Here is a 26963-nt window from a genome sequence, read left to right as displayed (position 1 = left end):
ATGATCTCTGGAGAGCTAGGGATGGAGGCCATGCTTCCATCCTAGTTCTCCTGGACCTCTCAGCGGCTTTCGATACCATCGACCATGGTATCCTTCTGCGACGACTGCGGGAGATAGGGGTGGGCGGCACTGTCTTGCAGTGGTTCTCCTCCTATCTCTCGGACAGGTCGCAGTCGGTGTTAGTGGGGGGGCAGAGATCGTCCCTGAGGCCCCTAACCTATGGGGTGCCGCAGGGGTCGGTCCTATCCCCCCTACTATTTAACATTTACATGAAACCGCTGGGCGAGATCATCCGAAGGCACGGGATAAAATACCACCAATATGCGGACGATACACAGTTGTATCTGTCCGCCCCGTGCCAACTCAATGAAGCGGTGGACGTGATGAACCGGGGACTGGAAGCCGTTAAAGACTGGATGAGAGCAAACAAGCTGATACTCAACCCAGACAAGACCGAGTGGCTGTTGTGTTTCCCTCCCAAAAATTTGACCAACATACCATCACTCAGGCTGGGGGGGCAAAATTTATACCCCTCAGAAAGGGCCCGCAACTTGGGAGTCCTCCTGGATTCACAGCTAACTTTTGACCACCATCTCTCAGCTGTGACCAGGGGGGCATTTGCCCAGGTTCGCCTGGTGCGCCAGTTGCGGCCCTACCTGAATCGGGAGGCCTTCACAACAGTCACTCGAGCCCTTGTGATCTCTAGGCTGGAATACTGTAATGTGCTCTACATGGGGCTGCCCTTGAAGAGCATCCGAAGACTTCAGCTAGTCCAGAATGCGGCCGCGCGAGTGATCGTGGGCGCACCACGGTTCGCCCACATAACACCGATCCTCCGTGAGCTGCACTGGCTACCTGTTGGTCTCCGGGTGCACTTCAAGGTCTTACTCACCACCTATAAAGCGCTCCATGGTAGTGGATCTGGCTATTTGAGAGACCGCCTTCTGCCAATTACCTCCCTGCGTCCCATCAGATCGCATAGAGTTGGCCTCCTCCGTATCCCATCCGCCAGTCAGTGCCGACTGGCGACTACTCGGAGGAGAGCCTTCTCTGTTGCGGCTCCGACACTATGGAACAATCTCCCCGTGGAGATTCGTACCCTCACCACCGTCCAGGCCTTCCGCACAGCCCTCAAGAACTGGCTAGCCCGTCAGGCCTGGGGATAATCTTATTTTCGCCCCTCCCGAATGCTGAGTGAATGTTGAGTTTTACTGTCTAATTTACTTTGTGCACATCTCTTTTTGGTATTGTCCTACACTCCCCTTCCCTTTTTTGATTGTAAGCCGCCCTGAGTCCCCTCAGGGAAAAGGGCGGCCTATAAATAAACAAATCAAATCAAAATCAAAACTTTGATCTGGTACTTTTATGATTACTGTATGGAATAGTTACTGCAGATCTTGCAGTAGTCAAATTGGAAGAATTCCTAAAGATTTCTTTTAGCCAAGTAAACATTTCCGTAGTAGTCTTGGCAGCGAGGAGATGAAGGAAACGAGGCAGTTATACAAATGGCCTGTCACTTCCAATTGCTTTTAAAGAATGAAATCAATGTAACCATTTTTTTTTTCCACTAGGAGCTACTGGACATCAATCATATTTGTTGTGCTACCCTGCTTCAAGACTGGAAGTTGTTTCTTTTGCCAAAAATGTTCTTTGTAAAGTTGAGTCTTGGAATATGGAGTGTATTGCTTGACTTAAAGTTTAGCAACTCCCATCCTTGTAAAATATAGCACGCTTTTCCCCTTCTAACCTCAGGGTTTCATAGACATACCTATGTAGTTTTCTTGTTATTTAAAAAATAACAACTTCCAGTTTAGTCTACAGCTCCTTCATTTCCAGACAATCAAGTACTGAGCAGGTCCAATGTTGTTCAGCTTTTAAAAATCAGCTACGGAGTATTTCGCTTTATCTCTTCTATTTTAAGTTGCATATCATAAAATAGATTTATATACGGTAGGTAGGAAGCCAGAATATACCGTAACAATCATGGCTACTACTTGCCAAGGATCTAGTGGAAAATTTCATATGTCCATTTGGATATTTACATGAATCTTCAGCTTTCAAGAAAACCCAGAATATCTCCAGCTCACCCCCAATGCCCACTGATGTTATCCACCTGGGAAATATTAAGATTGTTCTGCACTCCTGATCATGAGCAAAAAAAACCCTGCATTTTTAAAACATCTAGGTTAAAACCTACTTGTGCCTAGGTAACATATATGCACAATAACTGCCAAAGAATAAAATACTTGGATATAAACAAATGCCTATGTGTCAATACTAATAGGAAGAAAATGCCAATGTCTCTATTGAAACATTTCATTAAATATTTAAGTGTGTCCTGAAGCTTCATTATATACAATGTTTAGCATTATTGAGAGTTGAAATAATTTTGGTTTAATCTGCAGATCAGAATATAGTGGGCCAATTTTGAAAATTAAGGAAGTTTATTAGAAAAGAGTGATCAAGGAAAGTTATATCAATTATATACATACATTACATAACATCTTACATGTAGGGTCTTCCTAAGTCAATGACATTTGTGACATATAGGAATGGGACCTTTTCCGATGTTATCTTAGCTATTGGTCAAACGGAACTACAGTCTACAGATAGATGATCAGGACTGGGGACTTATTTCAGCCTGATGCTATTGGTCTTGCAGAAAAAACTGCTTTAAATACCCTCCCTTTTGCAACAGAAACAAAAGGTATACTGACCCTATTTTCACGTTATATTGCAATAATTATTTGGAGAAAAGTTGCTCAATTTAACAAAGTAGATCGCTCACCAGCTATATATATAAAAATGGCTGTATGTGTGTGTGTGTGTGTGTGTGTTCCAGCATAACTCTGGAACGCCTTGAGCAATTTCAACCAAATTTGGTACACAGATGACTCACTCTCTGGAAAAAAATACTGTCAAGGTAAGACACTCCTAAAACCCCGGGGGGGGGGGATTCTGTTAAGATATAGCCTGTTGTGCCTTAAAATGACTCCTACTGTACTGCCGTAAAATGGCTTCTGTACAGTGCAGTGGAGTTGGCATTGTAACAGCTTCACAGTACTCCACAAGTGGGCTCCCTCTGGTAAGGGGGAAAATCCAACATTAGAAATTACATTTGGTCCAGACATTTCCCCCTATAAATAAATACCCGGGCAATGCCGGGTTATCAGCTAGTTAGTAATATATATTACATGAGATGCTGGATTAAACTATAGATTGCAAAATGAATTATACTGTTCTAATGATGGATTTTTGTTTTCTCAGACTTTGTTAGTGGACCAATAAAATAGACACCATAAAAAGTCCAAGACTGACATATTTCCCTTCCGCCCCCTCCCTCGCCCCACCCACCCACACTTAAAAAGTCATGCTTTTCTATACTTCTAACAATAAACTTTCCAAACATTTTCAGGTTGTGCCTCTGAGTAGGTGGAAACCTTAGTTTTGTTGGTTTTGTTCATCAAAAGAAAGGACAATTATAATTTAAATTAAAATAGGTTTTTCCCTGATCATCAAATTCATATCCAGGTGAGACCATTATAAGACATTTATAAGACATTATAAGACATTATAAGACAGGTGAGACATTTATATTTTGAATATATTATTACTAAAATTGCTCTCTTCTACTCGGAATGAAGAAAGGTAAGAAAGTACCTTTTAAAGTTTTACAATAAAATTACATATAAAGTGAAATATTAGGACTTGTAATATTTAATTCTTTTCACTAGAGTTGAAGTGGCATTTTAAGCCATTAGTTAAATACTGCAAAGCAATGCGCTTTTTTCCTGTAATAAAATCTAGAAAATATACTTTGGTCTGCAACTTTATTGGACTAAAATGTATTCTGAATTAAAACCCTCGTGCTGAAGTCTGAAGTGTTTTCTATGCAGGTTCCAGTCTTCTCTTTTTCATGCCTTGGCCTTTTCGGTAGGGACTCTGTTCAGCTGAAATAGAAAACATTCAGAAAAGGATTTCATTTAAAAATATATATGTTTTTTGCCTAGTTTCACCTAGTTTTTCTATGTCTGTCTGTCTGTCTGTCTGTCTATCATCTATCTATCTATCTATCATCAATGGCTGTGTGTGTGTGTGTGTGTGTGTGTGAGAGAGAGAGAGAGAGAGAGAGAGTGTGTGTGTGTGTGTGTGTGTGTTCCAGCATAACTCTGGAATGCCTTGAGCCATTTCAACCAAACTTGGTACACAGATGACTTACTCTCTGGAAAGAAATACTGTGGGGGTAAGACACCCTTAACACCCCTCAGGGTGTGTGTTCTGTTAAGATACAGCCTGTTGTGCCTTAAAACGGCTTCTATTGTACAGCACAGTGGAGTTGCCATAGTAATGGCTTCACAGTACTCCACAAGGGGGCTCCCTGTGGTAAGGGGAAAAATACAACATTAGAAATTATGTTTGGTCCGGACATTCCCCCCCCCCCCCCCCATAAATAAATACCCAGGCAATGCCAGGTTATCAGTTAGTCTACAATAAAATGTGTCCTGTTTCATTTTTTACCACTGCATTTTCAGCAATTTTACTTTAGAGTTTTAATGACTTGCCTATAATTCATAGGCTGGAATCACTGGGAAATATGAGGATTTTTTTTCTCTGCGCTCTGCAGGATTTGGACACGGTTTAGATTCCCGTCCAGTTTCATGTGCTAAGCTATCCTATTTCATATACAACATTCCTCGTGGCCCAGAAGCTGCATTTTAGCTGCTTTTCACGGAGGAGACAATGTTATTTGTTCCCCACTACTACATGCTTTTGTCATATAGCCTAGTTAATGTAGCCAAAGTTACTCGTTTTCCTAGCTCTTTTACAGTTTACCTGCTAAGTAAGATTTGGGACTGGAGGACAGATGCCAAGATGAAGGTTTTATATTTGATTGCTGATTATTTATTCTTTGCGGGGTTCGGCTGCGAGTCATCATGCAATGCTGTCCAAGAGGTGAACGTAAGCATTGGGCTGGCACTGCTGCTGTATTGTGATCAGTTGCTTCCAAAGGAAAGTCCCACAGTTCTGGATCATCTGTAATCAGTCAGAAATTAAAACTAAAACTTCAACTATTGATTGTTCAGTTATGCGTCTGATTCCCAATGGCTCTAGATTGTAATGGAAGCCGCAATATACAGGGTCCAGCTCAGATATGAGAATGCTTAAATCTGAGTTTTTCTAGAAAAAGGGAATGTGTCATGGCCCCATCGGAGCCTGAGTCCGCAGAGGACGACGAGCTAGAGCTGGGGCCGATGAAAGAAGAGGGCACGACCTCGTTGGCTCCGGAGAAATGACCGGAGGAGGACGAGGCAGCTCTGGGTCTCTCAGGCTTGGGAAGGATTGTCAGCGAGGAAGAATGAGCACAGGATGACCGAGAGAAGGGGGAAGAGAGGGCAGGCAGTGGAGCAGGGGAACGACGGAGTTCCGGTGCCGAGCAAGGACCGCCCCCTTCCGATCCCCGAGCATGGAGCTGTGGAGGGGAGGAAGGAGCAACGCAGGCCAACCCGATGACTCGGGAGGAGAGCGCCCTGCCCCTCTTCACAAGGCTTACCTTGGGAACTGAGATTTAAGGAGACGCCGTTGGGAGGGGTGTTTGTCGGGAACAAGCGTTGAATCTGTGGAGCCTCGCATGCAGTTGCCGATGTCTGGATTTTGCTGTGCTTTGTCTTGTGTGCCTTGTCCAATTTGCCTGCCTCACTGGACTTCTTGCCTTGGTTGCTGCTTTGCTAACTTTGCTTACTGGACTACTCGCAGCCAGAGGCTGTTGGAGGTGTGTGAGAGAGCTTTGCTCCAGGACTTGCAGTAAACATGGGGACATATGATGACCCAGGGAGTGGCACAAAGGCAACATAGCCAGAAAACCGGTATAAGTCCCTTTATTAACATCAACTGTGACCCCAATGTCCCTGCCAACTCTCCAGCCTGGAGAAAAACTCTTCCACAAACCTGTAACAGCCTTTGGCTGAAAATGCTCCAGTCCAAACCTTGTAAACAGAAAACCAATTATAAATCCAACAAGGCAAGATAAGGTAATTAATATGGCAGGGCAAGCAAGATAAGGAGTTCCAGAAGTGAAGTAGCACAGCAGTAAATCAAACCAGTTGGGAGGATGCCAGGAACTCAGATAAGCATTTAACACCAAATGAAGTCAGTGTTTGTTTCCGACAGCAGCAGCCCCTCCCATTTGCCTTTCCTTTAAACTCCATCCCCAGGTGTGCCTTGTGAAGGGAATCGGGGCCCTTTCTTCCCTCGTAAGCCACACAACCCATGTTACTCTCTTCTCCGTCCCCAGCTCTGCCCAGCCTGACTTTGCCCTTCCTCCACAGCCAATGGAGCCACTCTCCCACTCTCTGACAGCTGTTCATCTTCCATCTCAGAGTCCAACTCTTGATAGGTGCATGACAGGATGTTTGGGAGAAAGTCGGAGCAATAAAGGGGAGTTAGAACTGTTCTCTGGCTGTGTTGCTTCCGTGTCTCACCCCGGGTCATCACAGAATGTGGGTGAATAGATGGGTAACACTTTGGCTCCCAGTAACTTTTCACTATATAGGCCCCCCTGGCTGTTTCTTCTTTTCATTACAGTCCTTCCCACAGTCTGCATTCAGCATCAAAGCAAGGGTGTTGGGGAGGAGTCGCATGAGAAAAAGAGGATGTACATTGTACCCAGGGGTGGATTCCGGCAGAAACTACTGCCGGTTTGCTCAGGGATACGCCATGTGCCCCTGCACACTGCACACACATGCACAATACAACTAAAATTGCAGAAGCAAAAAACAAGATGAACCAGGAGAACTGGTGCAAGGGTGTGGCAGGCCTGGGACACTGCCGCTTCCAGCGACCCAGGTCGCCAAGCTATTAGCGGTTCGGCCGAACTGGTAGAAACCCACACGATTGTACCGTAATAATTGGTACTGTGAATACCATGAAAAAACCGTGAGCTAATCAACTTAAAGCAATTTTACGCTCACCTGCAAGGAATTCATCCACAACAGATTCCGGGGGTACAGAAGAGTTGCATTCCAAGGCAGGGAGAGTGGACACCTCTGTATGCAAAGAGCAGAATTGCTGAAAAAGTGAAACTGTTACCCGCCTTTCTAATTTGAGGCAGGGAGACAGGATCAAGGTGGGTAAAACTAAATTGGTGATGGACGAATGGCATATCAGAGTCTTTTCCTTGTGTCATCAAAGGAGGATCGGTGGTAGCTCAACGGTGCAACTCCAAGTTGCTGCAGATCAACTTCCGACTGGTCTCTTTCTTCCCAGGAGAGAACAGATTGGGAAAGGAGATTGTATTCTCTCCCTTTCCCTTCCCAGCTTCCTTTTTTCTTCTGGCACTGAAGAACTACAGGGGAGGGTCAGTCATCACTGGACATTTGGCTATTGTTTTTTTTTTTTTTTTTTTGTAATTTTTAATTTTAATTTAATTAAAAGGCAAGACAAGAAACAATGGATGGGAACTAATTAACCTGGAGTTAAGGAGAACCTTCTTAACAATGAGAACAATGAACCAGTGGAATAGTTTGCCTACAGACGTTGTGGGTACTGGAGTTTTAAAGAAAAGACTGGACAGGCGCCTGTCTGAAATGGTATAGGGCAGGGGTGTCAAAATCAAGGCCCGGGGCCCAGATCCCACCCGTGGGGTGCTTAGATGTGGCCCGCAGGGTCACTCTGGAGACAGCGAAGGACCAGCCTGCAGTGCCTCTGCCAGCGAAAACAGAGCTCCATTTTTGCTGGCAGAGAATTGCAGGAAAATGTTGCAGCCAAATACGAAGCTCGGGAGCCTGTTTTCGCTGGCAGAGTGGGCTGCCATAGGCACCGCAACACGAGTGATGTCAAGCTGGCCACACCCATCCCAGCCCCCTCCCCCCAAGGTCAAACACATCCCTGATGCGGCCCTCAATGAAATCAAGTTTGTCACCCCTGGTATAGGGTCTCCTGTTTGAGCAGGGGGTTGGACTAGAAGGCCTCCAAGATCCCTTCCAGCTGATTGAATGATTTTCTTCAGGGTGGGGGTGGGGGGGAAAGCTTCTTAATGTTTCTGTTGTAACTGCAACTCCTTATAATTCTCTTGAGTTACAAGGAAGAGCCTTTCACTGCCCTCATCTCCTCTTCCCCTCCCATCAAACGAACTGGGCTGTATTTATACTTAAATAATATTTTTCAAGTGAAATCTAAAATCCTTTGGAATCCTTTGGGATAGTCATTGTATTTTGTTGATTCCCTCCTCCATCCCCTTGAATATTTTCATTCAAACACTTATTGGAAAAGGTGTCAAATGTGACCCAACAGCACTTGGGAAAGTTTCAGGGGCAACAGAGGTCATTGCCACTCTCCCATTCTTTGGGTCCAAGCCTTTCTCAGCCCTCTGAACTCCACATCATTGTATTTTCTTGCAAAACTACATCAAAATTTGCTTCACAAAATCTACTTGCGCCGTGACTGTTTAAATTTTTGTCAATTAGAATTGTCCCCCATAATTACTTGACCAACTCCTGTTTAAACACTCTGATCCTCTGCATCCCTAAAACTATTCCAGATTATTTATCCCCCTGCCTCTATTTTCCTCTATGGTTTTCTTTTTAAGTTAAACGTGGCTAATATTAACAGCTCATGCATTTTTGTATAAAATAACCTTTGTTTGGCAGGTCATTTTCTCCTTCTGACGAAGGCACAATTAACATGGAAGGAATTAATCATGCTACTAATATTCTCCTCTATCTGGAATAGAGCTGGAAGGGAACTTAGAGGTCTTCTAATCCAACCCCCTGTTCAAGCAGGAGACCTTATACCATTCCAGACAAGTGGGTGTGCAGACTCTTCTTAGAAGCCTCCAGTGATGGAGCACCCACAATTTCTGAAGGCAAGCTATTCCACTGGTTAATTGTTCTTACAGCTAAGATTTCCTTAAATCCAGGTTGCTTCCATCCATTTTTTTTTAATCGTCCTGCCTTCAAGTGCTTTGGAGAATAGGTTGATTCCCCTCCCCCTCTTCTTTGTGGCAGCCCCTCAAATACTGGAATCCTGTGATCATGTCACCCCTTAGTCCTTCTTCTTTCTAGACTAGCCATATCCAGTTCCTGCAACCCTCTTTACCTTGATCTTTAGCCCTGCAAGCTGAAACATCTGACTGGATCTGCTGTTTCTCCTGCATCTCCTGTCTGAACTTCTCTTGAAGCTGCTTCTGCCGTATCTTCCGAAGGTGAGTTGCGTCGTAATCCAAGGGCAATGAGATCCTGTGATAACAGAGTATAAACCAAGGGGGATTATCCCTCTAGTTCAGGGGTGTCAAACTCGATTTCATTGGAGGACACAACAGCGTTGTGTTTGATGGGGGGGCTGGGGGGGTATGGCCAGCTCGACGTCACTCGTGTTGGGGGTACCTGTGGCAGCCCAAGTGCTCTACCAGCAAAAACAGGCTCCTGAGCTCTGTTTTTGGCTGCGATGGCTTGCTGAAGCCCGCAGCCCTCCTGGGCTCCGTTTTTGCTGGCATAGATACCGCGGGCCGGTCCTTTGCTGCTTCCTTAGATCTGGCCTCACTGGCCAGATCTAAGCACCCACGGGCCGGATCTGGCCTCCGGGCCTTGACTTTGATACCCCTGCTCTAGTTCATTAATAACATTTCCTCATGCTGGATGGCAAGGCATGTTTATGGCATATTAAATTTCAATTCCATGATACTTTTCTTCTAATAATAGCAACAGCAGTTAGACTTATGCTTAACAGTCCTCTCTAAGCGGTTTTACAGGGTCAGCCTATTGCCCCCAACAATCTTTTACCGACCTTGGAAGGATGGAAGGCTGAGTCAATCTGTCAGGCCTGGAAGAAATCTTTTACATTTGGGCCTTCAGGTCTTCCATGCAGTAGGAAAATGGGAGGGGGGATTATAGCAATAGCAGTTAGACTTATATACCGCTTCATAGGGCTTTCAGCCCTCTCTAAGCGGTTTACAGAGTCAGCCTATTGCCCCCAACAACAATCCGGGTTCTCATTTTACCCACCTCGGAAGGATGGAAGGCTGAGTCAACCTTGAGCCGGTGGGATTAGAACCGCTGAACTGCAGATAACAGTCAGCTGAAGTGGCCTGCAGTACTGCACCCTAACCACTGCGCCACCTCGGCTCTTGGGAGATGTATATCCTTTCTCACAGCGTCAAGGACATCTTGCCAAGCACCTGGAGTGGCGTGACTGCGAGGCACCTCCAGTTGGGACGGTGCCTGATTGGGCCATGTGACAGACATGTGGGTGGTGGGGCAGGGACTTGCACTTGGGTGGGGACAAGCTGGAAACTTTCAGATTTGAGTTTTCCCAGATGTGCCAGTATGACATCTCTAATAAAATGGAACTTAGAAGAAACTCAAGCCTTCTTTCGTTGGGGGGTCTTACTTGGCACAGTGACACAACCTTGATAACATACTTAATAACTTACTGAAGATCCAGGACTACCAGTATAAACTCATGAGAGAGGAATTAATGCTGGATAACAAATTCTGAAAGCAGAATGTTAATACAACCAGAGGGCATCAGACTGGAAAAAGCTGCCATAGGATATATCGTATTTTTCGGACTATAAGACGCACCAGAGTATAAAATGTACCATGATTTTGAAGAGGTAATTTTTTTTAAAAAAGTGTTTGCACTATGCAGGCCTCCCCAACCGTCTGCACGCCTCGTTTTTTTGCAAAAAAAAAATAAAAGGGCATGCAGAGCTTTGGGAGACCTGTAGAGGGCTCCTGGGAGTTGGGGGGCAAAAAGACGAGCAAAAAAACGGCTCGTTTTTCGCAAAAACTGGCCGTTTTTTGAAGGAAAAAAAAGGGGGTATGCAGAGCTTTGGGAGGCTTGCAAAGTGCTCCTGGGGGCTGGGGGAGGGGGCAAAAACAAGCAATAATGGCCCTTTTTTTGCTCATTTTTGCCCTCCCCAGTCATCAGGAACACTTTGCAAGCCTCCCAAACCCTCGGCATGGGCATTTTTGCAAAGGTGGAGGAGTTTCAGTAGGGCATAAATGCTGTTTTCAGCGTAAAAGACAGAACCAGGTTTTCACTCTCTTTTTCGGAAGTAAAAAGTGTGTCTTATACTCCAAAAAATACAGTATGTGCCCACTTGGATATGTACTTTGTCAACGTTATACCCACTTAGGAAATAGGAAACATTTAGACTCTCTTTTTTTCCTGACAGAATTAGTTTAGTTTAGTTTAGTTTAGTTTAGTTTATTTGTCTTGTATGCCGCCCACTCCCGAAGGACTCCGGGCGGCTCACAATAAACAAGGGAAGGGGGATAAATAGACAAAAACAACACTTTAAAATACGCAACATTCACAGTTTCCGTGTGGCTGGATATTTCACAAGCCCCCCGGCCTGCTGGAGCAGCCAGGACTTGGTGGCTTTGCGGAAGGCCGGGAGGGTAGTAAGGGTCCGGATCTCCACGGGGAGGTCATTCCAGAGGGCTGGAGCTGCAACAGAGAAGGCTCTCCCCCAGGGAGTCGCCAACCGACATTGGCTGGCAGATGGAATCTGGAGGAGACCTAACCTGTGAGATCTAATCGGCCTATGGGAAGTAATCAGCAGGAGGCGGTCTCTCAGGTACCCAGGTCCGATGCCATGTAGGGCTTTATAGGTAACGACCAGCACCTTGAAGCGGGTCCGGAGACTAATGGGTAGCCAGTGTAGCTCACGGAGGATAGGTGTGACGTGGGTGTACCTGGGTGCACCCACAATCGCTTGCGCGGCTGCGTTCTGGACTAACTGAAGTCTTCAAACACTCTTCAAGGGCAGCCCCATGTAGAGCGCGTTACAGTAATAAGAATTCACAAAAGCAATCCTGCATTACTTTTTCTTTCCCTCCTGCCAGAACAAAAGTAGAATATCTGACCACACTCAGGAATTTCTTGCTGAATTAAAGTTCAGAATACTTTTGACAGCAACTTTCTAAACGTCATTATGAAAAGTTTAACATTTCAAAATGTGTGCCTGCCCGGGGAAAAACATCTAATGAAGCTGCTAACCTATTTTGGTTTTGTTCAACCGCATTCAAGGGAGTAGCCGACTTGCGAGATTTGCTTGGGGTTGACAAGGAAAAGAGCTTCTGGTCTTCACTTCCTTTTTGCAAGCAGCTGTTATATCTTGCCTTCTCAATAGTAGGATCAAAGTCCTGTCTTTTCACTTTGCCCAAATCTAAATCTGGAGGCATCTAGCAAAAGGATAAAACAAAAAGCCATTCAAGTAGAGCAGAGGTCTTCAAACTTGGCAACTTTCCCAATATTTAGCGGAGCTGGCTGGAGAATTCTGGGAGTTGAAGTCCACAAGCCTTAAAAATTGCCAGGTTTGGGGAACCCTGAAATAGAGAAATTAACAAAATAGTAGAAGCATTTCACAGAATTTATCAGGGGGAAGCTGCCCAGAAAATACCCCGTACCCCCATCCCAGTCCAGAGGTAAAGCTACCCAGGAAACAAGGGGTGTTTTATGCAGAATTTGCACCTTCACACCATACTTTTAGCCAATGCTGTAATCTGAGCTAATGTGGGTTATTTATATGTTTAAAGCAAATTACAATTATTCTTAGGGCCGTGTACCCTGCAGATTACCTTTGGCTTTTTTTTATTTTAAGGCAATTTATTTATTTGAAAGATTTATATAGACATCCATCTTATAGCAAACTTTGGGCAGTTCACAATCAAAAATTAAAAACCGTATTAAACGTAGATGACCATGCTGTGCCCGAGGGAGGGGTCAAGTGCACCATCAGTCTAGAGTCCCTTTGCGCCCACATGAGATCTAAATCCAGCCCACCTTGAATTCTTTTGATTCTTCTCTACCGCCTGTTTGCTTTGACCTCTTGTTGAGGGCATTAGCATGCAATCATTTGAACTGCATTAACTCCCGATTTCCTGCACTTGACATTAAACTATTAAAACCAAGTGTGTGTGTAAAAACCTGGGGTCAAGTCAAGCTTCCAATGTGCAGTCAGCTGTTTTAATCCCAGAGCTTGGATGGAAAGATAGGCCTTCAGTGCTTTATGGAAAGTTAGGAAGATAAAGGTAAAGGTTCCCCTCACACATATGTGCTAGTCGTTCCCGACTCTAGGGGGCATTGCTCATCTCTGCTTCAAAGCCAAAGAGCCAGCGCTGTCCAAAGACGTCTCTGTGGTCATGTGGCTGGCATGACTAAACGCCAAAGGCGCACGGAACGCTGTTACCTTCCCACCAAAGATGGTCCCTGTTTTTCTACTTGCATTTTTACATGCTTTCGAACTGCTAGGTTGGCAGAAGCTGGGACAAGTAACGGGAGCTCACTCCGTTACACGGTCCTAGGGATTCCTGCCTTATACCAACACCAACTGGAACCAGCCACAGAGGAAGGAGGAGAACCATCATAACACAGTGCCTCCTCCCACTCCCAGCTCTCCAAGCCAAGCCAAGATACTACGGCTGAAGGTATCAAAAGCCACTGAGGGCAAGGAAGGCCAGACGGGTTGCACCATTTTCATTCTGAGCCCTCCAAAGGTCACTGACTAGCGCAGCCAGTGCCATTTTAGTGCTGTTTCCTGGTTCGAACCCAGATTGAAAAGGATCCAGATAATCCACTGTATCGAGGGCCATTTGTAGCTGTCAGCCAACAGCATTCCCTAAAAGGGGAACATTTGAGACTAGGCTAGTTATCCAATTATAGGTTTTAAAAAGTGAATAAACCATGGTTAATCTTATGGAAATGCCAAGAGATATTAAAAGAGGAATCTTTAGAAGCTTATGGTGTCATCTTAAAAATGATTATGCAAAAATAAACATAAGTTCCATTAACCTTACTATTAGGTAAATTAATAAATGAATTGCAAGGTTCAAGATAGTTTATCCAAAGGGTCCTAAGGTAGAAAACAATATACTCTTAAGGTCCGCATAAAAATTATACGAAGGTACATATGTTTTTGTGCAGGTTACAGAATCTTATTCCAAATAACGCCAAACAAAAAACTTGTTTTATAATGCTAGAATGATGACATAATACTTTTGGCTTAGTTCTGAGTAATAATAATGAACAAAAGAGAGAACATTTCTAAGAGAAAAAAGCCAAATGGTGAAATCTGGTGATTATGAAGAAGAATAAATGATGCAAGTTACTATTAATTGTTACAATTCGTGATCACTCCAGAATTTGGCATTTCTACTTTCTTTGAAACCTGCTCTCTTCCCCCTGTCCCTCCTCCCCCACAACATACCTGCCGGGGGAGCTTATTCACCGAGCGCAAGTAGTCCTTATCCAAAATACAGTTCCCAAGAGCATTACCAAAGCACCTGAAGAGACAGACGGCTGCTTCTTAAAACATAATTCTCTATTTCACAACAAAAACAACAAAATATTGCATGCGTTGGTTACTCTTACTTTAGTGCCCTCTTCAATCCATCTGTGACAGCCTCTTTCCTTGCTTTTTCAAGGGACAAGGCCTTAGATTTCAAGCCTTCGCTTACTCCGTAGCCAACATCTTCATGGTAAGCCCCATCCTGCAACATGAGTAGATTTATATCCCCCCTTACTATAATTATTTTCACAATTCCTTTCTTAATATTTGAAGGGGAAAAAAATGAAAAGATGACGGAGGTGCATTCATTTTTTCTGGAATCTAAAAGGATTTGGATACTTCATCTGCAGTATCACACACTTCAACCTACCATATTTTTCGGAGTATAAGACGCACTCCCCCCCCTCATAAGAGGATGAAAATTTGGCTGCATCTTATATACCCACTCACCCTTTGGCCTCTGCTTCCCAGCAATTTGCCTCCTTGCAGCAAACAGCAAACAGCCTGTTTCAGTTTGCTTCAGCAGTCTGATTAGCACAAGCAGCTGATTGTCGGTTGGATCAGCCTCCCAACCATCAACTGTTTCAGGTTGCATGGATTGCCATTGCCTATTGCTGCCTCCGCACGCCTCATTTTCGGCCTCCGCATCCCATTTTTGGCCTCCGCACCCTCCCATTTTCTGCCCATTCCAATCCCTGCTGCCCAGAACGGGTGGAAAATGGAGTGCGCGGAAGCCAAAAACGAGGTGTGCAGATGCTGAAAATGGGATGTGGAGGCTGAAAATGGGGTGTGCAGAGGTGGCAATAGGCTATGGCAATCCCTGCAGCCTGAAACGTCGGGAGGCCGATCCAACTGACAATCAGCTGCTTGTGCTAATCAGGCTGTGCTGAAACTGAAACGGACTGTTTGCTGTTTGCTGCAAGGAGGCAAATTGCTGGGAGAGGCAGATTGTTTTTTTCTTGTTTTCCTCCCCAAAAGCTAGATGGGTCTTATACTTTGGAGCATCTTATACTCCGAAAAATACGGTATTTTAATTCTTCAAAGAAAGTGTATTTTTGGCCTGTAACAAAGGAGAAAATATAAGTGGAATAGCTTCTTCAGCATTAAATAATCCCTTTCAACCAGTAACAGAACTGACAATAGTAACAGTTTTATATAACAATAGAATCTCTCCACCTGACTATAAATAGTACCTTCAAGAGTTCTTATTGTGCACATTTGGGTATAATTTCACTCAGCGGTCCTCAACCTTTCCGGTTTGGCGGTCCAGCAGGGGAGAAGGGTTGTTTCCATGCAAATGGCAGGCGCGTGCACTCTCATGCACAGCTCCCTTTGTGGGAGTGGCAGGCGCAAATGCACAAACTGAGCTGCACATTCAAACGTGAGCACCTGCTGCTGGTGCAAGTGGAGCTGCGCACATATGCTCGCCCGCTGCTTGTATGGCCCATTTCCAAACAGGCCATGGTAGGAGGCCACAGCCCAGGGTTGGGGACCTCTGATTTAACTGTCTCTTCCTAAAAACCCCACCACATTAGAATACCCACCCACATATGCATGCTTACCTTAAGCTGAACTTTCACAAAGGCACAAACACCCACATAGAATTTGCCATTATTTAGATCAACAAAATCTACAAAAGGAGGAAGAAAAAAGTTACACTAATGACTAAGGCAAGAAGCAGTAACAGAAATATATAAAACTTCAGGAGAGGGTTTTTTTTTTAAAAAAAGGACCTGTGGTAGCCTTTATTTTTGAAAAGAAAACTAAGGCCAAACACAGTATAAATTATATAAAAAAGAAGCAAGAAAACACACTTAACGAAAAATTAAATTCAATGGTGCCTGATAATTTTCATTGTTAAAATAAACAGCTATTTATGGTTAGCACATATTGAATATAAGATGCCATATTTGGGGGAAACAAACCCTCTATAAATATTGTTCTGTGTTAATCAGAAGTACCAAAGAAGCTTTACTTGGAACTGTATCATATACCAGTGCTTGCCCTTTCCTAATAGACTACTACAGCAAAAAGTAAAAGGATACATTCAGGTAGAATGATGAATGCACCCTGTTTTGTGTTGTTAAAACAGAGGCAGAGGCGTGAGGGACAGGCAGGCAATCTGGATGCACAGGCCGTGGGAAAGCCGAGCGGCAGTGGGATTGAGCGGCAGGTTCCATGGCTTGTTTCATGTCTCTTGGGTTGCCTGCAGCCCGTGTGGCGTGCCGGCATCACCTGCCTTCCGCTGTGCCTTCCGCTCTGTTCAGCTTCAGAGTGCACCGACTAAGGGACCAGCGGAATGCAGCTGCTGCTGGATGCTATAAGTCCCCCGCGTGCTTGCTGGCTCTTGTGTGAGCGCCAGAGGGCGGGGCACCCAGCCAGGCCGATCCCCCTAAAAATCTTGTTTCCCTGAAAATAAGTCCTAGTGCGTATTTTGGGGCCCAAAAGAAAATAGCACCGGGTCTTATTTTGGGGAAAACACGGTAGTTCTTTACTTACAGGCTACCAATTTCAAAAAGTGTAAAGTATTGCAGGTGACAGAGGCAGGAGGTGGAGAGAAACAATCACAGGACTGATAACCCAGGAGGCAGTGACCACCGATAACAAAAATGCAACAGTGTCAGGGTTCCAAATAGCATCCAAAAGTCAATCAGAGTCCAAGGCAACGTATTGCTCAAAGTTCCAATTTATTAACAGAGCCATTTTGGCACATCTGGGAAAACCCGAATCTGAAAGCTTCATGTTTTTCCCCACCTAGTTGAAAGTTCAAGATCTTGCCCCCACACCTCCAAGTCCATCCCATGTCCAGTCTCCCACTGCCATGCTGGCAGTTCCACCCATCCAATTCCGGTCAGGTGCAGAGGTGCAAAGACAAAGGATGACCTTGGCTTTCAAGAAAGAATTTTGTTATGGCTACAAGACATCTCATTCCTGCAATCCTAACCCTCCCATTTTCCCACAATATAAAACGCATAGCAGAATAATAGAAAGTGGATAGAAAGAAAGAAGGAAAGAAAATAGAAATAAATAAATATGGGTGCTTGAGAGGACTAGCAAAAGACACATTAAAAACTGTAACTAGTAGAATAACAGGCTACTGTGGTGATTTCACTTAAGAGGTAAGAGAACTACAACAGAGATAAGCAGATCTGCTTTCTGGCTGGGAAATACAGTCGAAAATGATGAATAGGCATCAATTTTATTTATAGCAATAGCAATAGCAGTAGACTTATATACCGCTTCATAGGGCTTTCAGCCCTCTCTAAGCGGTTTACAGAGAGTCAGCATATTGCCCCCAACAATCCGGGTCCTCATTTTACCCACCTCGGAAGGATGGAAGGCTGAGTCAACCCTGAGCCGGTGAGATTTGAACCGCTGAACTGCTGATCTAGCAGTAGCCTGCAGTGCTGCATTTAACCACTGCGCCACCTCGGCTCTATCATTTAAGGTTCTAATTAAGGTATTTAAGGTTGACTCAGCCTTCCATCCTTCCAAAGTGGGTAAAATGAGGACCCAGATTGTTGAGGGCAATAGGCTGACTCTGTAAACCACTTAGAGAGGGCTGTAAAGCAGTATATAAGTCTAAGTGCTATTGCTATTTTATATGCAAACTAACTCCAAGAATTCTTGGCCACCCTCGTACTTCAAGGTCTCAAATTGCCTAAGGAAGAGAGTCAATTCTATAATTCCTCATAATATTTCTCATGCTCTTCTACAATGGATTTTTATCAGGAACACATGGAAAATGAAAAAAAAAAACTGCTTCCTAATTTTCTTTACATGAAATTACCAGTTCAAAAAAGCTTCCATGAACAGAGCAGTATTGTGAATTCCCCAGCCTTTTCTTTTACATTTTATCAGCATTGCCTTTTCCCCACATTTTCAACCAAAACAAATTCTTATTGGACTCACCAACGTTCTGCTGAGTGACAGAATGAGCCCAGCCATTATATCCAAACATTTCATTGGCCAGGCTGATGACTCTGTGCCCCTCTATGTAGCAAACCTGAGAGCAAAAAGAAAGCAAATACATTAAAATATCCATTTTTATCTCATACTAATAGATAACATGGCGTTGCCTGGGTATTTATAGGGGGAAAATGTCCGGATCCAATTATAATTTCTAATGTTGTATTTTCCTCCTTACGAGAGGAAACTCCCTTGTGGAGTATGTGAAGCCGTTACTGTGGCAACTCCACTGTGCTATACAGTAGAAACCATTTTACGGCAGTACAGTAGAAGCCATTTTAAGGCACAACAGGCTGTATCTTAACAGAACACACACACACACACACACACACGAGGGGTGTTAAAGGTGTCTTACTCCCCACAGTATTTGTCTCTAGAGAGTAAGTCATCTGTGTACCAAGTTTAGTTGAGATTGCTTGAGGTGCTCCAGAGTTATTCTGGAACACACACACACACACACACACATCCATTTTTATATATATAGATTCAAGATTCAAGAAGGATCTATAGTTATGTAATATACACAGTTTCTTACTATATTACTATTTTCTAATTATATTATGTCTCTAGAGAGTAAGTCATCTGTGTACCAAGTTTGGTTGAGATTGCTTGAGGTGTTCCAGAGTTATTCTTGAACACACACACACACACACACACAAACATTTTTATAAATAGAGATTCAAGATGGATCTATAGTTATGTAATATACATAGTTTCTAACTATATTACTATATTCTAACTATATTATGACATAGGACAGCAAAAAACATAAAGAAGCAGGTAACAAAATACGTTTTAACCGGATTTACTTTTTTATGTTTACCAACTTGGAGACATTAAATAGCTCTCTACATAAGAGCTATACATAAATATTAAAGTGATCAGATGGACTCTATTTCAAGAGGAGAAAGCTGGTAATATCTCAAAATCTAGGCCACAGTGTGGGATGGGATATGTAGGCAGCAAGGGTGGGATTGAGCATTACATGCGTCATACGCCTTTAAATGTGTGAAAAGCTGTTGGAAGATTCAGTGCCACAGAACGAGAGATCCCTTGTAAAGCTAATTGGGCAAAACAGGCAGTCCTGGACTTACAACAGTTCACTTAGTGACCGTTCAAAGTTACAATGGCACTGGAAAAAGTGACTCATGACCATTTTTCACACGCAGCATCCCGAAGGTCACACGATTGATATTCGGATGCTTCACAACTGACTCATATTTATGATGGTTGCAGTGACCCCCTTTTGCAACCTTCTGGCAAGCAAAGTCCATGGGGAAACCAGAGCCACTTAACAACCGTGTCACTCATTTAACAACCACAATGATTCACTTAACAAATGTGGGAAGAAAAATAGTAAAACGGGGCAAAACTCACTTAACGAATTTCGCCCTTAGCAACATGAATTTTGGGCTCAATTGTAAGTTGGCTGTAAGTCAAGGATTCCCTGTACACACAACATATAATATTGCAATAAAAACCTGGCGTTTTTAGAGCCATTTTGCCCAGGATTATATTTATTTTTCTCTTGAAATCTCTGGTCAGCGATTCTAATTTGACAACCTGAAGGTTAGTACTGAACTTCAACAATCTGGTTTGGTGATACTAGCTGTTGACAGCTATATAGTACATGTTTTTTTTTTTTAAGTGTTAACGCATCTTAACAGGCTACTCCAAGCCTGTCAGGTTCACATCTCTGGGGTTAAAAGGATGCTTTTCAGTATAAAGTAAAGTAAAGCTCTAATCTCTAATTTGTACCTTCTGTCCTCCTCCAGCTTGTCGGCTACTGATGTATTCTGGGCCCAGCCTCTGCCGCAGAGCCGCCTGAACAGCCTGGTACTCATCTGCTGTGTACTGGCACTTCACAAACACAAAAATCAACAGATTTAGCCACCTTTCTGCCTTCTTGCCTCTTCTGGTTGTTTCCATTTCAAGATTTAATTTGCTCACACTTAAATCTTTTTCAAAATGAAAGAATAAACTGTACTGTTATCATGCTGTCATAAATTATAAAATGATAAAAGTAACATTTTAAAAGTTAACTCCTGAAGTCTCACTATCTTAATGCAAATTGAAGAGATAATTATATCGGCATATTGCCTAGTATTCCTCATCAAGAAGCAACTTATGAATTAATCCCCCCCAAAAGAGACCTAAACAGCACTTCAAAATTGTACAAAGTTTTCTTTGTAAAATAATCTCAATAATACCAGAGCTTCACGTTTTCTGCATAGGATACAAAATAAGGTAAGGTAAAGGTTCCCCTCACACATATGTGCTCGTCGTTCCCAACTCTAGGGGATGGTGCTCATCTTCGTTTCAAAACTGAAGAGCCAGAGCTGTCCGAAGATGTCTCCGTGGTCATGTGGCCGGTATAACTGAATGCTGAAGGAGCACAGAATGCTGTTACCTTCCCACCAAAGGTGGTTCCTATTTTTCTACTTGCATTTTTACATGCTTTCGAACTACTAGGTTGGCAGAAGCTGGGACAAGTAACGGGAGCTCACTCCGTTACGAGGCGCCAGGGATTTGAACCACTGAACTGCCGACGTTTCTGATCGACAAGTATGGCATCTTAGCCACTGAGCCATCTGAGCTAGGATACAAAATACATTGGGGTTATTTCAGAAAGAATGATTAGCGTCAACCTGATTTTCATCCAGGCCTGTTCCCTTTAAAACCTCTAAGTACATTTCCTACAGATTTGTTAAGATGATGTAGAAACCATATTCTTATCCCTAATAAATGTTGCACAATGTTTCACTCCTGAGAATCTTAAGATAGCTGCAGTGAGATGGGCAGCAAACTAACTAACTAACTAAAAGCAATGATATACTGACCTGTCCAAACCACGTACTGGGTGTGTCATTGGTGTTGCCATTTCCATCTCTTGCCATTTCTACCCTGGACATCCCTTCAAAAAATATATTAGAATTAGAATATTCTTTATTGGCCAAGTGTGATTGGACACACAAGGAATTTGTCTCCAGTTCATAAGGTCTCAGTGTACATACAAACAACAAAATGATAAGTCATCGACCATAAATCATAAGAAACAATCATGAATCGTAAGATACAAACAAGTGGTAAATCATACCGATAAATCAAAATACCGATAGGAGAAGTAAGTTCCATTAATACATTTGAACCAATAGTAATCCCAAATATTGCAAAGAATTAATGTGAAGATATCTCCTCAGAATTAGCAGAGCAGGATATCCACACAGAAGCTCCATGCAAATTTTGTTCTTTTTCCAGAACTTGACTTTTCCTAATAAATGAGAAATTCCTAATTAAAGAGAGCATTTTATTTCAGTCAGAGAATAAGATGCACCTGAAACCAAGAATAGCTTTTCTCTTATCCTATGGCACTATGACTCCTTGATCATCCTAATGACTGAGATGAAAGGCAGGGTGTTTTTCTGATTATAAAATTGATGCAAATATACATGCAACGATTTCCATCAAACCAAAGCAACACTTCTTTCAGAAAGAAGCAGACTTTGTCTATTTCAACCTAAATCTGAACAGAATTAGCCTGCACAAATGCTGACAGAAAGACCGCCTAAGTATAACAATCTGGTATTACTGAGTATTTGCACTACATCTGCCATAAATCCTGATAGGCACAGCCTGTCGGAAGTTCAAAAGCTTTGAAAGGCATTAAGTTGCTTACTCTCAAATGCATGAAAATGCCATTTTTGTTCTATATAAATACATTTATCATACATACATACATACCAGGGGTGGGTTTCAACCGGTTCGCGGCGGTCCCCGCGAACCGGTTGGTCGGCGAACCCGGAAGTAAGTAACTTCCGGGAACGGCGAAGGGCCCGCCCGCCCGCACTCCTTACCCGGTTTTGACGAGTTCTGCGCTTCCACGCATGCGCAGGATGCATACAGCACCTGCGCGATCCTCCAGGAGCAGCTGGAGAATCGCACAGACGCTAGTACGCATGCGTGCACTGCGCGCGTGCACGAGGACGCCGCCGGCCCCGTTCCAACCGAACCGGTTGGAACGGGGCGAGAAACCCTCCCCTGATAACATACATACATACATACATACATACATACATAGTGTTGTGGTCCGCCAATGGAGCTAGCAGCAGAGTTGGACAGAGAGGAGATCAGGGAGGAACATGGGCCAGTCCTGGAGTCTGGGGAAGGCTCTGATGAGGGCTCTGCATTGGAGGCAGAGATGGGGCCACGGCCGTCTAGCAGTTCTCAGCTGCCTTCAGAGCTAGGCGGCAGTGAGTCACAGGAACAGTTGAAGCCTGTTCCCAGTGTGACCATGCGCAGAGCTGCCAGAAGAAAAGAACAGCTAAGAAATCAGGGTCAATTTGGGAGTAAAGCCACAGGTGGACGGTGAATGGCTCCTCCCATAGGAAATAAAAAAGGAGCGAAAGGGGAGTGGGCTTTTGCAGGAAACAATTTGTTCGTTAGCTCGTTTCACGAGTGAGGAGTGTGAAGATCTGTCCGTGAATCTCAGAGACTCTGTGCCCAGTCTTTCCTTGCACAGCACTGTGTTTGGAAAATATTTACATGGCAGCTTTCCAAGCTAGATAAGGCCTGTGGTCATAAATTCACCTTTGAAAGACTGTTTGCCAGGCCCTTGCTGAATGTGAATAAGAGGAATTCACATTCGTTTAATAAAAGGGGTTTTGTCGGGACCAGGACTCTGCCTCGTGCTTTTGGGGGAAGCCTAGGTCAGAACACATACATACATACATACACATCTACATCTCTATATCTATACACGGTATCTATCCAGTTATCTAACTATATCTATATCTTATACAGTAAGTCAATGAAAGGCATGAGATAAAGGAAAGGAAAGGAAATGCAGCCAACTCATATCAAGGTGCACCAAGAGGAACAATTTTCCCATCCCAGAGGCTTTTTTTTAATGCATCAGAATTGAATATATTTTACAGGTATGCCTTTGATTTTAAAAAAGATATGGTTGATTATCCTTTATAGTAATTATGAACTTCATCTATGCATCACATGCTTTATAAAAATAATATTGTAAGGTTTTCATTGGAACTCAGAAAAACAAGTGTTCCCAAAACATGCTTAAATTTGTTTCTCCATAATAGCCTTGTCCAAAGATGCAAATGATTCTAACCGAATTGAAGATTAATCTGCTTTCATCACATTGCTACTCAAGTACTTGAGTAGTTAAGTTCCAATGCTATTACTTTGCTCAGCATGATGTTTCCACCTTGGTGCATCTTGCTCACATTTGGACTACATGTCCCACTCTTCCTCTTCAGCAAGATGTCTGGCCTTCCAGCTGGGAATGATTAATGTTTATAATACAGTGTCAAGTCAAGCTGCTTTTGCATAAAACTGATTGCCATCAAATCGGTGTGAGTTCTTAGCAACCCCACAGATTCTATAAATATTTTCATTTGTCTATGAAGCTGTATTAAAAAAAAGTGTTATCATACCAAGAACAGCTAAAAAGCATTAATTTAAGGTAAATGCTTGGAAAGAAAGCAGGGATAATGATTGTTTAAAAAAAAGCAAAAGTGGTTTCCTCCACATTGAGATGGATGAAGGACATAATACAATGTTCTTGCTGGCACTATAGAAGCAGTTAGTACAGGTAATCCTTGACTTAAAATAGTTTAGTTTAGTTTATTGTCATTGCACATTGTACAATGAAATTAAATGCCATCTTCAGTGTACATTATAACTATAAAAATAAAAACACAAACACACATCCTTCACATGCTATATAAATGAAATTGAAAACCCGATATTGCATTAATATTGCATTGTATACCATAGAATTCAATAGTTACTGCCCTGGGATATAAGCTATTTTTCAGCCTATTTGTCTTTGTTTTTATTATCCTGTACCGTCTGCCAGATGGTAATAGTTCAAAAAAAAAGGTGTCCAGGATAAGATGGATTTTTAAGAACGTTTTGTACTTTCGTAAGGCAGAGGGAGCTATAAAGCTCTTCCAAAGAGGGGAGAGGGCAACCAATGATCCTCTGGGCAATGACATTAACCCTCTGGAGTGCTGTTCTATCTGCCACTGTGCAATTGGCAAACCATACACAGATGCAGTTAAGTTAAAATACTTTTAACTTAATTAAAACAGTTCATTTAGTGACCATTCAAAGTGAGGACGACACTGAAAAAAAGTATCTCAGGACCGTTTTTAACAGTTACAATTTTGTAGCATCCCCATGATCATGTGATCAAAATTCAGATGCTTGACAACTGGTTCATACTTACGACGGTTGCCGAATCCCAAGGTCATCTGATCCCCTTTTGCAAACTTCTGACCAGCAAAGTCAATGGGGAAAGCTAGATTCGCTAAAATAAATGGGTTGCTAACTTGCAGTGATTTGCTTAACAACTGTGGCAAGAAGGATTGTAAAATGAGGCAAAACTCACTCAAAACAAATGTATCACTTAACCACAGAAATTCTGGGTTCAATTATGATTGTAAGTCAAGGACTACCTGTAAGTCATCTTTTTCCATAATTATTTTGGACTTCCCAATCCATGATAATCCCTCTCACTCTCCCCCGGGGTGGGGGGGGGGGAGATTTCCTAGTGGTCTCCCATTCTAACCATCTCTAGATCTCCCAACTTTAGCCAGATCTGATCCTGATTAGCAGTTTACGATCAGCCCTTGGTGCTCTCAGAGCTTCCTTATTTTCTTGCAGACGTTTCATTACCCAAACTAGGTAAAACATCATCAGTACCAGTAAGGAGAGACCTTGGCTCTCGGTTTATATTACATTCTTTGTAGCACTGATGTTACCTAGTGATGATAATGAAACTCAATAGTAGTAACTGTGAAAGGGATCTTGGAGTCCTAGTGGGCAACCATTTAAATATGAGCTAGCAGTGTGCAGCAGCTGCCAAAAAAGCCAACACAGTTCTAGGCTGCATAAACAGAGGAAGAGAATCAAGATCATGTGAAGTGTTAATACCACTTTATAATGCCTTGGTAAGGTCACACTTGGAATACTGCATCCAGTTTTGGTCGCCATGATGTAAAAAAAGATGTTGAGACTCTAGAAAGAATGCAGAGAAGAGCAACAAAGATGATTAGAGGACTGGAGGCTAAAACATAGGAAGAACGGTTGCAGGAACTGGGTATGTCTAGTTTAATGAAAAGAAGGACTAGGGGAGATAGGATAGCAGTATTCCAATATCTCAGGGGCTGCCACAAAGAAGAGGGAGTCAAAGTATTCTCCAAAGCACCTGAGGGTAGAACAAGAAGCAATGGGTGGAAACCAGTGGTGAAATTCATTTTTTTTTTACTTTTTTCTGTGGGTGTGGCTTGATGGGCATGGCAGGAGACGGATACTGCAAAATCTCCATTCCCACCCCACTCTGGGGCCAGCCAGCGGTGGTATTTGCCAGTTCTCTGGGCCAGTGTTTTTCAACCACTGTGCCGCGGCACACTAGTGTGCCGTGACATAGTGTAAGGTGTGCCGTGGGAAAATTACTTTATATATAGTCAATATAGGCACAGAGTTAAATTTTTTTAACATTTTCTAATGGTGGTGTGCCTCGTGATTTTTTTCATGAAAAAAGTGTGCCTTTGCACAAAAAAGGTTGAAAAACACTGCTCTGGGCTACTCAAAATTTCTGAACCTGCTGAATTTCACCCCTGGTGGAAACTAATCAAGAAGAGAAGCAATCTAGAACCAAGCCAAATTTCCTGACAGTGAGAACAATTATTCCGTGGAACAACTTGCCTCCAGAAGTTGTGAATGCCCCAGCACTCAAGTCTTTAAGAAGATGTTGGATAGCCATTTGTCTGAAGTGGTTTAGGGTTTCCTGCCTAAGCAGGGGGTTAGACTAGAAGACCTCCAAGGTCCCTTCCAACTCTGCTATTCTAAACGTCTGCAAGAAAACAAGAGCATATTGGAAGGCTGCTATCCTGTCTCCCCTAGTCCTTCATTTCATTCAACTAGGCAACCCATAGAGCACCAAGGACCCTTCATATCAACCTCGAGCCACAAATGTCCTCCTCTATTACTATGGTCAGCCTGTTTGCCATGTAGCCGAGAGTACTGAATAAGACCTTCTATCAACTTACGTGAAAGTAGAATCTCTTGAACGCAAAAAAGGGACTGAAAATTTGGAATGGCGTCGCCAGGCAGCTCTGAAAGAGCGGGACGATCGTTGAGCCCCTTTTTTTTTGCCCTCCGTACAAGGCGGCTGTCAAAGGGACCACCCTCTCCGGACAAAAGACAAATCGAGCCCGAAGCCAGCCAGAGCCGCCTCGGACTCAACCTTAAGATAGAAGAGCAGACGAACTTCCCGCTCGGGCCCACTGCGCTTGCGCCAGACCGCCTCTCGCGCTCGGTGGGGAGGGGGAGGAGGAGGAGCAAGGAAGGACGAGCAAAGGGAAAGGGTGGCATCCGGGACGTGTCTGGGTGCCGCCCAGGCCTTCTCGGAGGAGGCGGGACAATGTTTCGGCAGCAATGATCTAAAGGTGGGAGGGAGAAGGGGGAGTGGAGGGGGTGGGAGAAGGATCGCCACGCGCCTCTCGTGATTGGCAGGCTCGGGTGGGTGGGGCGTGAAGCACTACGGCGAGCGGAGGGGCCGAGGTGAGTCGACATTCGGGAAAGGGAGGGGGAGGGAGAGCAGGGCGTGGGCTGCGCGTGCCGCCAATTGATCCACCGGCCAATTGATTTCCGCTTCCCCCCCCTCCCTCCTTCGGAA

At 43.6% G+C, this 26963-nt stretch overlaps 1 protein-coding gene across 1 annotated transcript; it reads right to left on the bottom strand.

Moving 5' to 3' along the window:
• Nucleotides 1-3297: 3297 nt before the first annotated feature.
• RAD52 (RAD52 homolog, DNA repair protein) lies at nt 3298-26569 on the bottom strand. Its single transcript, XM_032221536.1, has 12 exons — nt 26335-26569; nt 21100-21173; nt 20018-20119; nt 18203-18296; nt 15853-15920; nt 14374-14492; nt 14210-14285; nt 12001-12185; nt 9094-9233; nt 6969-7043; nt 4834-5034; nt 3298-3950 (listed from the first exon to the last, which is right to left on the bottom strand). Exons 2-12 carry the CDS (start codon nt 21169-21171, stop codon nt 3889-3891), a joined length of 1194 nt encoding a protein of 397 aa, XP_032077427.1. The 5' UTR covers nt 21172-21173; nt 26335-26569; the 3' UTR covers nt 3298-3888.
• Nucleotides 26570-26963: the final 394 nt, after the last annotated feature.

Source organism: Thamnophis elegans, chromosome 7 (assembly GCF_009769535.1).
Source record: "Thamnophis elegans isolate rThaEle1 chromosome 7, rThaEle1.pri, whole genome shotgun sequence".
NCBI lineage: Eukaryota > Metazoa > Chordata > Lepidosauria > Squamata > Colubridae > Thamnophis > Thamnophis elegans.
This window is presented reverse-complemented; position numbering and strand designations above follow the sequence as displayed.

What these genes read in the sequence shown, in the direction of transcription:
- RAD52 (XM_032221536.1), bottom strand. Translation starts at nt 21,171, where the DNA reads ATGTCCAGGGTAGAAATGGCAAGAGATGGAAATGGCAACACCAATGAC. An exon ending in TTGTGAAAGTTCAGCTTAAG is followed by an intron (nt 14,493 to 15,852) that starts GTAAGCATGCAT and finishes CTCATGTTGCAG; the next exon opens with GATGGGGCTTACCATGAAGA. An exon ending in TGAATAAGCTCCCCCGGCAG is followed by an intron (nt 12,186 to 14,209) that starts GTATGTTGTGGG and finishes TCCTTTTGCTAG; the next exon opens with ATGCCTCCAGATTTAGATTT.